The 14,349-nt window shown below is 40.0% G+C and overlaps 1 protein-coding gene across 2 annotated transcripts; it reads right to left on the bottom strand.

Moving 5' to 3' along the window:
- Window positions 1-635: 635 nt before the first annotated feature.
- LOC128753770 (mucolipin-1-like) lies at window positions 636-14,018 on the bottom strand. Of its 2 annotated transcripts, XM_053855832.1 has the most exons (14): window positions 13,873-14,018; window positions 9,773-10,059; window positions 9,137-9,304; window positions 8,695-8,851; window positions 7,124-7,205; window positions 6,745-6,841; window positions 6,226-6,325; window positions 6,048-6,154; window positions 5,120-5,269; window positions 4,867-4,968; window positions 4,644-4,766; window positions 4,283-4,489; window positions 4,051-4,181; window positions 636-3,820 (listed from the first exon to the last, which is right to left on the bottom strand). In XM_053855832.1, the coding sequence occupies exons 1-14, from the start codon at window positions 13,895-13,897 to the stop codon at window positions 3,784-3,786; spliced, it is 1,773 nt and encodes a 590-aa protein (XP_053711807.1). In that variant the 5' UTR covers window positions 13,898-14,018; the 3' UTR covers window positions 636-3,783. The 2 variants fall into 2 exon arrangements, with proteins under 2 accessions (XP_053711807.1, XP_053711808.1); XM_053855833.1 differs by lacking the exon at window positions 6,048-6,154 and having other exon boundaries at window positions 6,206-6,325.
- Between the last annotated feature and the right edge of the window lie 331 nt (window positions 14,019-14,349).

Here is a 14,349-nt window from a genome sequence, read left to right as displayed (position 1 = left end):
ATCACCGCCCAGCACCCGGGGATTATGCAAAGCGCGCGTGACGTCACACTCGAACTGCTCGCAGCACCTGCCAGCGACGCAGGCGCTCTCGCCCCAACACATCTGTCAAGTCCCTGACGTGACGAAACAAGCTGTATTTTTCATTGTGAAACTATATTTACAGAGTGGAAAATTCAAAAGTAAATATATATATATATATATATATATATATATATATATATATATATATATATATATATATATATATATATATATATATATATATATATATATATATATATGTATATCACATTTTATAGTTGTTTTTTTTATTTATTTTTATGGTTTTTTTTTTTTCATTTTGAAGTTTTCCACTTCATGCATTGGAAAAGGTGGAAGTATAAACATAAGAGAACAGGAGGGCAGAGGAAGAGTAAAGATGAACGGGAGGTGAAAACAGTATGTATTCAGAGTCGGTGTCACTTGAGTGACGGACAAAGATTAATGCAGTTGAAGATGAGAGTGCAGGAAGGCTGGAAGAGTTGTGATGATTAATGGTTTAGACCAGGGGTCTCAAACTCGCAGCCCGTGGCCCATTTGTGGCCCACAGGATGCAGTTCTGCGACCAGCCACTAGTTGTACAATTATAGCTTGGGTGTGGCCCCAACAGGACACTCCCTCTTTGTCCAAAGCCAGATGGTTAGTGAACAATGTGAAGGTGAACTTGAACTGAAGGTGCATACAGCGCGAAGACATGTGACATTTGTGGGGGTGACTTGTTGTCGTGAACATGATATGTGGTGCTAGGGTTAGGGTCTCTTTTATTGTTATCAAACACATTTACCATAACACTGATTTAAAAACAACCGCATTTCTGACACAAATAAATAGTACCTCAATGTAAATGTTCAAAATGGCTTTATTTACATGCTAAAGGAGGAACTGAGAGGCCAACGATGTGCAGCGAAAACTAACAGACCCTTCACTTCACTCGTCCCTCGCCAAGACTTTGCCTCTAGCTGAGATTGAGGTTTTGAGGGAAATCATTTCCCAATACCCAAAAAGCTCCAAATTGTTAAATGATATTCATTATGAGATGCTTATCTTTAAGTTTGACCTGTTTAATCCAACCTTTGTACTGGCAGGTTATTACTGGAAGGAAGTCGACATTTAATTCAATAATTTACCAACATTGTCGCAACAGATATGGTTGTTTAGATGGTTGTCAGCCAGGTTACGGGAAAGGTGAAGTTGTGAAGCGAAACTGCCACACCGAAGTTTCACTCTCGTCCCTGAAAGTAGCTGGTCGGGTGACTGGACGACCCAGGTGTTGGTCAGGACTCACTAGCAGCAGGATAGCGTCCCCTGGACTCACACATATGCAGGTACAAAACAGACAGGAGAAAAGTGATGTGTCACAAAAGATATTTGTGAATTCACACTGTTATTATGGTTGTTGTCTGTGTATGAGTGGGAATTATTAGAAAGAGAGGGAAAAGCAACAAGGGCTGCGCATCTGCCTGTGCATATGTATCAACTTGTCATGTTTGACTTACGGCGTCATAAGACTGTGTGACATGTTCAAGATGATGTTCAAGCGAGCTCAACCAGATTAGCTTTTTACGCACCAACCATCTGACTCAACCTTAGCAGGCGATCTAAATTTACACTCCCACTAATGGGGCACAAAGGGTTTCTGTAACCAGCACAAATGTAATTTTGTGTCATGGGAGTTTCTTTCGGTGTCCACGGCCCCGATAGTCCAATTAAACAATGGCTGAATGGCCTTTGTAAAAATGTGGTGTAGAGCAGCAGCTGCAGACGCCACAAAAGCAAGTCATGGAAGGAGGAGAGTCTTTTACAGACCACTGCAGATGAGAATGTGTGGCACTGGTTCGGCCCAAAGAATGAGGAAGTTTAACAGAAAAGTGGAAACACTTCGATCATAGCTTCCAGCCAAATGATCTGGACTTGTTGGGGTGTGATGATGGATGATGACCTGACATGTCATTCTATCATGACGTTCATTCTACCTGAGTTTATGTAAAGATAAGTAGAACTGAACTTTCAGTCCGATATACTCCACTGGGCAGCACTAATGTCCTCCATTATCAGAGGCAGAGAAGGGCCATAATCCGCTCACATCCTGCCCATCCATCTCGGCTGCTTAGTAACATTGTTATCCAAGGGCGTGGCCTGAAACCAAACAGTGTGAGGAGGCAATATCTCTAAAGCTCGACTCACTGCAAATGCACCTTGTGGCCAAAACAGCTGCACACACTTCCCGAGCCTGCAAACCACAAACCAAAACAGATCGACACACACACGCTAACAAAGAAGAGCAGGTGCCAAGCAGGCGGATGCCGTCGAACACAAGTACATGTTTCCTGATCCTCTCACATCAAACGTGTGCACCGCACTTTATCCAAAAGGCCAGAACTATAAAGCCACTCAATAATGAAGTCAGGTCACGGTGGATCAGGGAGTTCAGTCATGCATACACTTTGAGAGCATTTCCCCCCCCCGAGCTGTACATAATGTATGATGATATTAAGAGTAACGAAGGAGAAGAAGAGCTGCATCAGCTGACAGGGAGGGTCGATAAACAGGAAATGAGCTCACCCCGCGAGCCTTCAGAGATTCGGGGTTGAACACTCGGGGCTTTCCCAGTATCCTGAAAGGTGCTTTGAATTAAACCAAGCGACCAGTGCGCGACGCGAAATCCCAAATGTTGTAGAAAGAGCACAACAAAGCTCAAGACTCTCTCTGCTCATGTGTAATAAGGCAGCTCAGGAGTCCCTCTACTGAAGTGAGACGCGCATCCAAGCACAAAAATGATTCAGATCCAATACATAAACCAAGATGAAATATTGTCCACAAAAACACCATAAAAGGGTGGACATGATCTCACAGCACATCTATGTATGCCTTTAGTGTAAAACAACCCAATGAAGTCTACACTAAAATACACCGTAGACACTTTAATATCAGTCTCAATTCAAATGCATTGTAGAAATGCATGAGCACAAGATGAGATGTCAAGGGCCTTAGACGTAAAAAAAACGTCTTTAGAGTTATTGTTTATGCACTTCACAATTAATTTCATATCAGTATATACGGCTTTGCAGGGCAGACATTACAAAGGGAGCACAAAGGGAGTGACAATGTTCTCGTCCAAAAGGCACCTTTAGATATCGGACGCTTGGGAGTAGGAAGAGATATAAGGGCTTAGGGACCCATCTTCCCAGTAAAAGAGACTTTTACTAAGTGCTTTTTAAGTGTATCCCATTACGCTGTCACTCAAATGCACCCAGCAAGACTCATAGCAAGACAAAAGAAAATGCAAACAGACATTAAAAAAAAGGAAGACAAGAACATCTTCAGGAGACAGAGATGCTGGTGGTGTTTTTGGAGTATTATTTTTGACAGTCAACTCCAGTCAGTACCATTAAAGCTATCTTGTTCATCCAAACCCAGTTGATGTGTGCCCTAGAATTTGGACCCCTGCATCCACAAAGTCACCTTTCTGGATATCCCAAAAAACAAGACATTAAAAATATCAGCAGCAATATCATGTATCCTTTGTGTAGACCACTTGTCCAACAAATGCTGCGTTATATTGAAAAGTTCCATTCATTTTCGGAGAAGTGACAAGCCCCCCCCCCCGTCAGTGTCATGTGCCACTCATAGAAGTTCAAAACAGGGAGGTCGTTGGCAGCATTTTTCACAGTCTGGACCCAAGGACACCGCTCAAGTGAAGATATCCCAACGGTGAAGAGTCTCTTGAGGTCACAGAGGGTCAGCCTAGTTCACCAGCAGCACGTCTTCGTATGTTGTTGTTCTGGGAAAATATGAAAAGTTGACATTAGTTAAGTCAGCTTTGAATTCTTCAGTATTTTAAAGAGGACATGTTGAGCAAAAACCAGCACATGACGACTTTATGACCTAGTTAGTGACATACTCATTCCGCTAGATGGCGGTGTTTCTCCTTCAGTGTTTAATTCTCGTGTGGCAACACATTATAAGTGTGTTTGAATTACGATCTATTGCATCACGTGGAATTGCTCCCACCTGTCACAGCAGCAGAAGATGGAACAAGGTGAGGTTTCCAGTCCCCGAAACTTCCCAGAGCTTGGTGCATCTGTGCACTCAGCAATGAAGGCATGAAGATCGGTGATGTGTACGGGTTCTTGGGTTTGATGCTGGAAAATATATTGAAAAACATCCATTTTTATTGGATAAACAGATAGTTTGTCGAACTTGCCATGTGATTAAGTGTCAAATGATGTGATGGAGCTCCCACCTTGATGGTCTCGTAGGCTCCCGTGATGAGAGCGATGAACAGTGACAGCACCATGTAGATGAAGAGGGAGATGAAGGTGTAGAGGTAGACCTGGCTGAAGAGCCACACTAGAGTGCTGCTCTCCTGCATTTCTGAGAAGGTGACGTACATGTCATCTCCATTGATGAGGGAGAAGAGGCACTCGGACACCATGGACAGGGAGCGGAACTGAGGGACACAAAACAAGCAGAGCCTGTTTACATCACACACAAGTTTCATCAGTGAGCCTGAGAAGATTCACTATGGAGGATATAGAAAATACTTCTTTGAAATGGTGCCAACAGTTTGATTTAACATAAAAAAATGTTATTTATTATTTTACCTTGACATGATAGGGTCCCAGAACGATCCATCCGCAGAAGCAGTAGCCCAAATAAATGACGGCGACACAGCAACAGAACCGGATGACGTTCGGGAACGCGGCTCGGAGAGTCACGATCAGAATCTGCACGGGTCACAGAAAGAGCCATAAATAAAGATGCAGTAAGGTTTCAAGTGAAACCAAAGGGATGGAGAATTCAAAATGAGGTCTGCGTGAAACCTACGTTGTATTTCTGGAAAAATGTGAGGTACCGAATGACCCCCACCCACACCAGGAGCGTGGAAGTACCAAGGAGGATGCCGCACAGATCATACGAGGACATATTCTGGAGACAAGAGGTCATGTTTGTCAGTAAAGATAAGAGCTCAGAATATGTTCATTCTCAACCGCCGAAAAAGCCAAATGAAGTTCCTTCATATTCTTAAGCTGTAAAAGTAGCTGGACTCATGCTGAATGAATGATGAAACCAGACTCACCTTCGATTCAATGCCAATTTTGATGATGGTGCCGATGATGGTGAGGATGTCGCTGATGATGAGGAGAATGTACCAGCCATTGATGAACTCCAGGCGGTCGGACCAGCAAACGTTGCGGTTTAGGTTCTCCTTAAAGAACTGGACAAACTCCTAAGAAAAACAGTGCATAAGAGGGATGGGAAATGTTATGCATGTCAACTGCATATACTTTGAGCTATTGGGTTTCAAACAGAAAATCTGAGTCTGTTGGTCAAATATAGCAGCACCATCTACACCAGTGCTGGGCAACTCAATGTCCAAAGGAGCCACATTAAACTGTACAGTATGCTCTAATTCTTGTGAAGGGCCTTTGAGCCAAAAAGCAGAAGGACCGGAGAAAGAGTCTAAAATGTAAAGAGGAACCAATCTGGCAATTTGAGCATCTTTTATACAAGACATTGGACCCCTATGGAACACATCAGTATGTGTTGGTTTGCACAGAACTCTATATGATTTTAAATATTTACATTAGAAAATGTGCATAAGCCCCGCCCATCGAAAACTCTTCAGTTCCTGCGAGGTAAAATCCTTTCATTGCACTCTTAAACACCACATAAAAACATTTGAAGGTAAAATGTCTCGCAGCCAAAACCCCACTTCCGCATCTGCCTGCGATGACATTGAGATTACTTCTCCTAAGGAGTGTGTTGTTCATGCGCAGATGTGACTTGTGTTAAGATCATAACAATGCGAAAAACTGAACTAACTCAATTGAATCTTTCTGATCTGATGCAAAGCATGGAATATAACTCTTTGCTAAGTATGCTATGAGTTGTATTTTGAATTCAAACAATGATTAACAAGGAAAAAAGTTCTTTTGTCTTAGGACCTCATGTGTGCTGCACTCTGCCTATGTCTGATCCACCCCATAGACTTGAACTCAGGTCACCTGTTGCAGCACGATGCCTCTGAGAATGGAACGACCACAGAGCACCAACGATAACAAGCACAACAGCGCCACCACCACGTCAAACGACACACGGGTGTAATTCTCAGCTGGAAAGAGATGATAAAAAAAATCAACTTGAGTCACTTAAGACCATTAACCTTGTGCAGCACATGCCCACCCTGTCCAGAGACACTGGGGTCTTTACACTCCTTTATGGATGCCTGGTTTTCCAGGTGGATCTTCACCATGCCACTGTGTGCCCTGTTGTCCAGCACAATCTGGGATCAAGAACGGGGGCAGTTGAGACACAACAAAATCATAAAACAATATCAATCTTTATTTACAGAGCACTTTGGACAGCTATAAAATGAACTAAGAAGACATATACACCACACCCTATCCAATGGCACAATTCACCAACCAGATATTGATCATAAAATAATAAACTGATGCCTTAATGAGAGCAGAACCCAGAAAACACTATATTATGACTGACCACCGTGGAAATGCAGAAAGGATCAAGCAAGAAAACAAAAAGTTCAGTAAATAGAAGAGTGATTAATTATAAAAAGTGATTTAAAAAAATAAAATATAAAGGCCACAGATAAGCTAAAGGTCACAAATTAAAGGTTGGTTTTATTTTCATATCCTTGAAGAAAATGGCAGAATTATCTCCCACAGAAAGAAGCTTACTAACCGTGATGTGGAAAGTGTAACAGTCTGGAATCTCATTGTTGATGATGGTCTGAAGGTTGATGGCCTTCAGCTGGAAGTCTATGGTGACATTAATAAACCTGACAGGAGGAAGCACATATCTTCATTAGAGAGCCAGACAGAGATCACAAGAGATATGTTGTGCAACACGAGCGTCTGAGTGACAACTATTGAAAACGATGCCACGATATAAACAAAACCCTGTGCCAGTCTGTTTGTAACAACCGACCGTGTCCTCGAAAGCATGCGTGCGTGCAAAGCTGAGATAAGTAAATCGTTGAATGTCTTGAGATTCCCAGATAATCTCTCGGAAGGAAGCCAAACCAGGAGAGTCTGACGGCATGTGAAAAATGAAGCCTTACTTGTGGAACTTGAGGGTAAAGTTCTTGTAGCTGCTAGCTTGCAGATTTGGAGGGACCTCCAGGGGGTTTACACCGACGCACTCTGCAAAGGTTTAGAATGCATTGATATAACAGGCATTTGTTTATGTCATGCTGCAGGTCTAGTAGTTGCTGACCTGTAACTAACAACCTACTTTCCGAAGTGAAGTTGAGAGTGTAACCTTAGTTGACCAATTTATTAAAATGCATGGGATACTTGCATATGAAGAAAACAAAGGGCATTAACCTCACAGTAATTTTCTCATTTATTCTTATTATTCACGTCGTATGTGAAGATGAGAATCTGCCTGTCACACGTGTCGTGCTTTCATTCTGATACCCTCTGGTGGGTTACTTATTTCTCAGCCACACAGGACACATGTAGAAGCTACCATGCACACATGCCAGGGGATAAAAGAAATACATGCTCAAATAGAGATGAAAAAAAATGCTAAAAAGACATCAAAATGTATAAATGATGTAAATGCATGGCAAAATCAGTGGTTAGACAAATGGTTATTTGGTAGAAAATGAGTGGCTTGATGGGGGTATTTTGGATCAATTCAGTGTTTTCAATGGAGAAAATGCATTTTCAAGAATTACGAATAAGAAGAAAGAAGATTGGTCACAGATGAGTTGAAAACTAAAGGTTGACTCCATAAAGTGCTAAAAAAAACAATTTTAAGTCTTGAAATGAAATAAAACAAGAGTTGAAGAGCTTGAACATGGAGACAACCCACACCTCATGGGATTCAAAAAGTGAGAGGTGGAATGAGACATCCAATAAAAAAAAAAAAAATGGCACAATGTGATTGTCATTGATGAAAAATTGGTTGGGTCTTTAGATTTAACTCATTCATTTCCATTTGATTCATATTGCTTGATGGGAGAGGCCTGGATAAAAGGCAAATCTAATAAACCAGAGGAGAGATTATGGATGATTTTATTATTGTGCTGAAAGAGTGTATTCAAATAGATGAGACCAATAAGAAGTTATTAAAAAAATGTTTATTCATTTTTTTCGATAGCCATTAGTGTGTTGGATGAATTCATTTACATCGTCCCAAATATAAGTAAGGTCATCATGGGTCAAATTCTAAGTTCATTATAAAACAGATGCAGAATCCTGACACAGAAAAAAGTGTAATATTAAATTGAATAAAGAAAATACAGACTCCATATTATCTTTTGAAAAGGATTATGGAAATAATTCTCGAATGTATGAAAAATTATTTTGCTACGATTAGAGAACAAACCTAAGGAAATTTTATATGAAAAATGAGTAGATAAAAAAGGTGCATTTATCAATGATGACAAAAAAAAATTAAACCACACAAATTAATGTTGAGATCACGTGTACATTTTCGTGATCTGAAGGCATCACGGTGCTAGGTACAGTGTAGATCAAGCCAACATGCACTTTGCAGGCCGTGATGCCTTCAGCGTCATAGCTGGTAGCGGTTTAAAAAATGTCATCAATGCAGAATTCACTTGACGACAAGCTTGAAACACATTCAAAACACATTATATTAAGTGCGAGTGACATACGGTACCTGTGATGATTCGCGGATCTATGTTGAAAGTATCGTTTGCTGGGTCAATGCTCCCCTTCTTGTAGTACTGCTGGCAGAGAGAGAGGGCGCTGCCGTTCACACCAACACCGTAGATGTATGCGTATCGTCCGACTGTGGTTTCTGGTAATGCCAGATACTACGAGGAGAGGAGGGAAGAATTCAGAGGAAAGATGGGGGACACTTTCAAGAGGCTTTTTAATCTGTACTAAAATGCCCCAATATTATACAAAAAAAAACAGACTACATTTCTGGAACCAAGAGATTCTGTGCTAACATGATCTGAGGTTCAACCATATGAATCAAAAATCCACCTGGAAACTAATATCACCAATAAAACCCCCAAACATGCATGATCATTCCATTCATTTTCATTCCATAAATTTACCTATTGATCTCAAGAGAAACACTCAGTGGGTCCTACCTGCTCTACCGCATAGTTGATGTGTTCATAGACATCATTTTGAGTGTAAACAGCATATGAGGCATCTGAGGACTCGTCATAGTCTTTGAGGAAAAGGTGCCTGAAGGTCATAGTGTTTTCTTCCTTGAAGGTCACCACCACCTGATTACTCAGGCCAAAAAGAACCAGCTACAATAAAGAAGAAGAGGAATATTAATTAATAAAAATGGCCATTCAATACATGTAAACTGAGAATATGAACTTTCAGAAACACGACTGTAACTAATTGGATTTCATTTGAGACCTGACATGTTGAACAGACATGTGGATAACGTGAATGATCCAAAAAAAAATAGTATAAGAAAGTAGATCCGAGCGTGAGACACTGACTGATATCACTGGGTTACAGAGCAGAAATGAAACCAGATCAAATCAAACTGAAATTAAAGACGTGACACGTCCGACTAGAAATCTTCCAAGTTTCTAGCAAAGTAAAACTTGAATGTTCGTGTACAAATAATTTGATGATTTTGATATTCCAGAGCATTCTTGTGCATGTTATAGTGATAAACATCCCACTGTGACAACGATAAACATCAACATCCCATCAAAATCCCTTAATAAAAACGCACCACACAATAGTGAGAACCGACGCACCTGAGCTGTGACAACAACAATCTTGATCAGCTGCAGCATCAGCTTGTAAGGCTTGCGGCCCTTGGCATAAAACTTATCACATGGGCTCATGAAAAAATATTTTAATTTCCTGCGTATCGCCTCCTCTTCCTGATCAGGCCTGAACCAATGTCCTTCGGTCGAGCAGGGAGCCAGATGATTGACATGGTTGTTCCCGTGACTGAGTACATGCCCCTCCGGCTGCTCGCTGTGATCTTTGCTTAAATCCGCTGGCCTGTGCTGAGGTTCCTGGCACGTCCGTTCTGCCTCTGGAAAGAAAGCGGACCACAATCATTTGTCGATACAACAAGAGAGCTCAATGAATAGTAGGAATTGTTAAATGACCTGATAGAGAAAACAATGAATGAGGAAATTAAATGGAGTTACGAAACAATAACCAAAGATCAACAAATCAAACAAACTGTCTGGTAACAGACTGAAAGGCTAAGATCAGCTTTAACAGGTATCACTTCACTTGACAAACAGTCTCAGGATATTTCCTTGATGTAGTAATTCAGGCCTAAACTTTCCACAGTGATGAGTCAAGGGTTCATCTCTCGCATTGACTTCCTGTTTGTGCATTTCATAGTGAAACAGATTTATTATGGAAGTCAACCTAAAAAATCATAATTCACCAGCTCAAACTGTACATGTGCAGTTTGTTTTGGTGACGACAGACTTCCTTTTTCTTTAAAAGCCGCAATAGTGTAGAAATTATGTTATTATGTGTCCCTCGTGATCTCTTCCCAAATGTGTCAAAAAAAAAAAATTCCAAAGGAAGCTGACCACATGACAAAGACTCGGCTTCATGCTCAGTCTTTGGTGTTGGACTCCCAGACCATGTTAATGAGATGCCAGCAACCCACTTGTGTTAAAGTAAAAACATTTCTCACTCTTCCCTTCCAGGACTCAGCCTCTGAAGATGTGTTTGGTCTAGATTTGAGGTCGGTTTTCTTCAAAACTCTAGAGGAATAACAAGAGCAACAAGGCACCAAGTCTTCTCAGTAGTGATGAGCTGATAAGGCGTCAACGTCCTCATTTTCATAGCTCAGAAGGTGGCGCTCTCAGTTTAACATTTACATGAGGTTTCAGGGAAATTGTTATTTGAAGTCAAAGATTTTGGAGCAGTGCCATCTTGGGCTCTAACAATGAGAACACCGAAAGCTCACCAGCCCATCACTACCTGTCAGTAAGATGTTTCCGGTACAACAAGGAATCGAATGACATGAAACCCAAGACAAATCCATCCAAGTTGACCGAGATCCTCACTATGTGCCAAAGGCCAAACACTCTGCAGGGCAAACTCTTGGTAACAATCCACTTCTAATCTGCAAACAAAAGCCGATGAAAATCCAGAGCACCAACAAATATGCTGTGTTGCTCCTTCCTCACAATATGTACAGTAAACAGAAGATTGGAATAAGTCAACACCAGTATGTAATCAGCACTTTTTTTTTTCAAGTCTCTCCAGCACCTTGGAGATAACTTCAGGCACAAGTGATCAGACTGCCGACCGATAAACCTATTCCCAAATAAACATTATTATGCAATGACTAATACAAATACATTTGGTCGCAGATAAAAAAACAACTAAACAACTAAATAAAAATGACACTACAAACTAAAACTCAGCTTTGGTAAGCATTTTTTACCCAATAGTTCTGGAATTTGGAATTTTTCTGGAAGTCATTTTCTCCATATTCTGAATACTATTTATAATGTAAATCAAATTTATTTTGCTTGGTGGTTGCAGGTTTTATTCACTTGCATTTTTGCCAGCTACTAACATTTTGTCATTTCTTGTCACATTACTTATTCAAATGAGGCAGAATGTAGTAATAAAAAAATCCAAATCAATACTTGAACATATAGAAGTTATTGACCTCTTGCTTGCTGCATTTTAGTGAACATGAGTGACTTCTTGAATTTATTATCATAACTTCATTCAGTCTTCTTACTATTCACGGACTCTTGTCTCTTGCCTTTGTTTGTTGAGCACCAAGGTGTTTCCATTATTTTGTCCAACCCCTGTATATTTAGAGGTAGCCTCAAACTTTTCCAAGGGATTGATGCTGTCATTGAACTGAGTTTGTATTTTGTAAAAACCCCTTTTCAAGACCACATAAAGATCACACATCACCCATTTTCTGAAACTATATTTCCATAATGGAGCCATTCTTATAGGTGGTGTGCAGGAGCCACGGCTGGCTTTACATCTCAATCACCTTGCTGAATTGAACCAAGGAAAACAGAATAAAGGTAGAAAGGTTACAGGAGGGCAGACATAGTTTAGCTGGTGTTGTATTTTAAAATGCTGATGTCTAGCTAAAGCTCGCACATCTGTCCAGTGGCTTTGTTTGTCAGCAGTTTGTACGTTGAGCTTTCACATGTGAAACATAGATGTGGCGTCTTTCAACATCTGTGTTCCCTCAAGGCCTCACATGACACGTCAGAAGCAGAGTAAACATTTTGATGATGCACATAATTCACAAAAAAGAGCTGTTTTTTTCCTTAACCCACGTCACCATTTTTTCATTACTCAAATGTATACGATGTGATAATACAAAAAAAGCAAAACATTAGTTAAATGTATACAATGTAATAATACAAAAAATGCAAAACAACTATGCATTTTTGTTGTTTGATATAATAATAGAATCACCAGACAAAGCCAGTCAGTGTCAGATCTTGCATTCAAACTAAAGAAAAAGCCAGAGTCAGCTGGTTTTGGATTAATAAGCATCACATGTCTGAAGTAACAACCAGCACAAGCTGAAATGGTGCGAGCAGAGTTTTAAAAGGGAGAAGTAAAGTCAGGGTCTTCCACACAGAACTAGGTCACCATAGCTTACAGGGTGTGATGGAACACTGAACATGGAGAAAGCTGGAGGGATCATTCCTTTTGTTTTTACAACTTCGAACCGCACAACACAACTGCTACTCACCATTACACAATGTTAACAACAGAAAGAAAATCAGAAATCTATTTGGGGATAACCTCAAGCATTTACAATTTATATTTTCGGTCTATTTCTGTTACAGCATTTTATTCATAATTATTAAGCATAATGTACTCACTGAGTCACACTTTAAAAAAGTTGCAGGACTGTCACCAGCCCAACCCCATATTTAAAGCGCCTGAATTGCTCGCGCTACAAACACCACTTATTGGTTTGAGGTTTTCTGTCTACTCTGACCAGGAGGCTTTGCTGCAAGTAGAGTGACAGTATCTAAATGAATTTGGCTAAAAACACGACGTCTGGTTTTGACAAAGATTGCGTGCAGAGGTGACATGAGAATGACAGCTGGAGGAATCCACACACTTAACATTTCATAGGAAAAAAAGGTGCGACTGTAAACATATCTCTGATCAAAGAACCGTGTCGATAGCCTGGGGAGATAAAACGGAAATTGGGTCCTTTTCTTGACAGTGCTGTCAGTTTGACGCGTCAAATCAAACTGAAAGAGTCTGCAAAAACAACTGGATTTTCCAGTTCATGGTGATATGGCAATGGCAAAACCCTGACATTTAAAAAAGCACATATAACTGTCGGAATTCAACAAGATGCCTGACACTTATTAACCCAAATCTTCTAAATATCACTGAGTAACAGGAAACGACTGAAAAGGATAAGCAGATAAAATAAATGTTTTCAAGTAACTGTAGCAATAAAAACATACACCGTTGCTTTATGCTTTGTCCATAGTTTCCTCTCGTTAACGTTTGATCCTTTTTCATCTCTATCTGTCAAGGTTAAGTATAAGACAAATACAAGAGAAGTTATTCGACATGTTACTAATTTATTGCTGTTTATTTTGAAGGAGAAAAATACGACGCCATAAATCAAGTTTGCCATAGTGTTAATAGCTTTTGTGCATCCCGAAAATGTTAAGTGAAAACATATGTTGTATAGTCTACTGGTGTAAAGTGTAAAACACTGTCAAGCTAATTATTATTGAAACTACTAACTAACTAAACATAACAATGAGTGTTCAACGCCAGACCAGACACAACAAAGAGAAAGTAGCGGTTGTGATAACATCAGAAAAGATGCAAGTTAATGTCTGAAAAGGTCAAATACCTGGACAATTTCCAGTCGTGGCCATGTTTGACGTTTTCTCACAACCAACAAGTTAACTTGAGGGCTGTAACTTGGCCAAAAAATACTGTCTTTGGTGAAGTCTCGCCGGCGAGCAGCCTCCGGACAAGTCAGCCGACAAGTTGTTGTTGAAACTCTCCTCTTCCGGTTTCGGAGTCATGTGACCGTAGCTCCACGGGAACAGTCAGTCAGCGATGTGCTCCTGAAAGATCGTCAAAAGAACGATTTCAAATGTTGAAATTAGTCCACATTTTAAACTATATAAGTTTGAAAATTATTATTTTAAAAGTATGTTCATAACAGACTGTCTCGTCGTCTACTACTCGTCGTAGTAGTAGTAATAATAATAATAATTATATATATATATATATATATATATATATATATATATATATATATATATATATATATATATATATATATATATATATATATATATATAATTTTTGTTTTGCGTGT

This window comes from Synchiropus splendidus, chromosome 2 (assembly GCF_027744825.2).
Source record: "Synchiropus splendidus isolate RoL2022-P1 chromosome 2, RoL_Sspl_1.0, whole genome shotgun sequence".
NCBI lineage: Eukaryota > Metazoa > Chordata > Actinopteri > Syngnathiformes > Callionymidae > Synchiropus > Synchiropus splendidus.
This window is presented reverse-complemented; position numbering and strand designations above follow the sequence as displayed.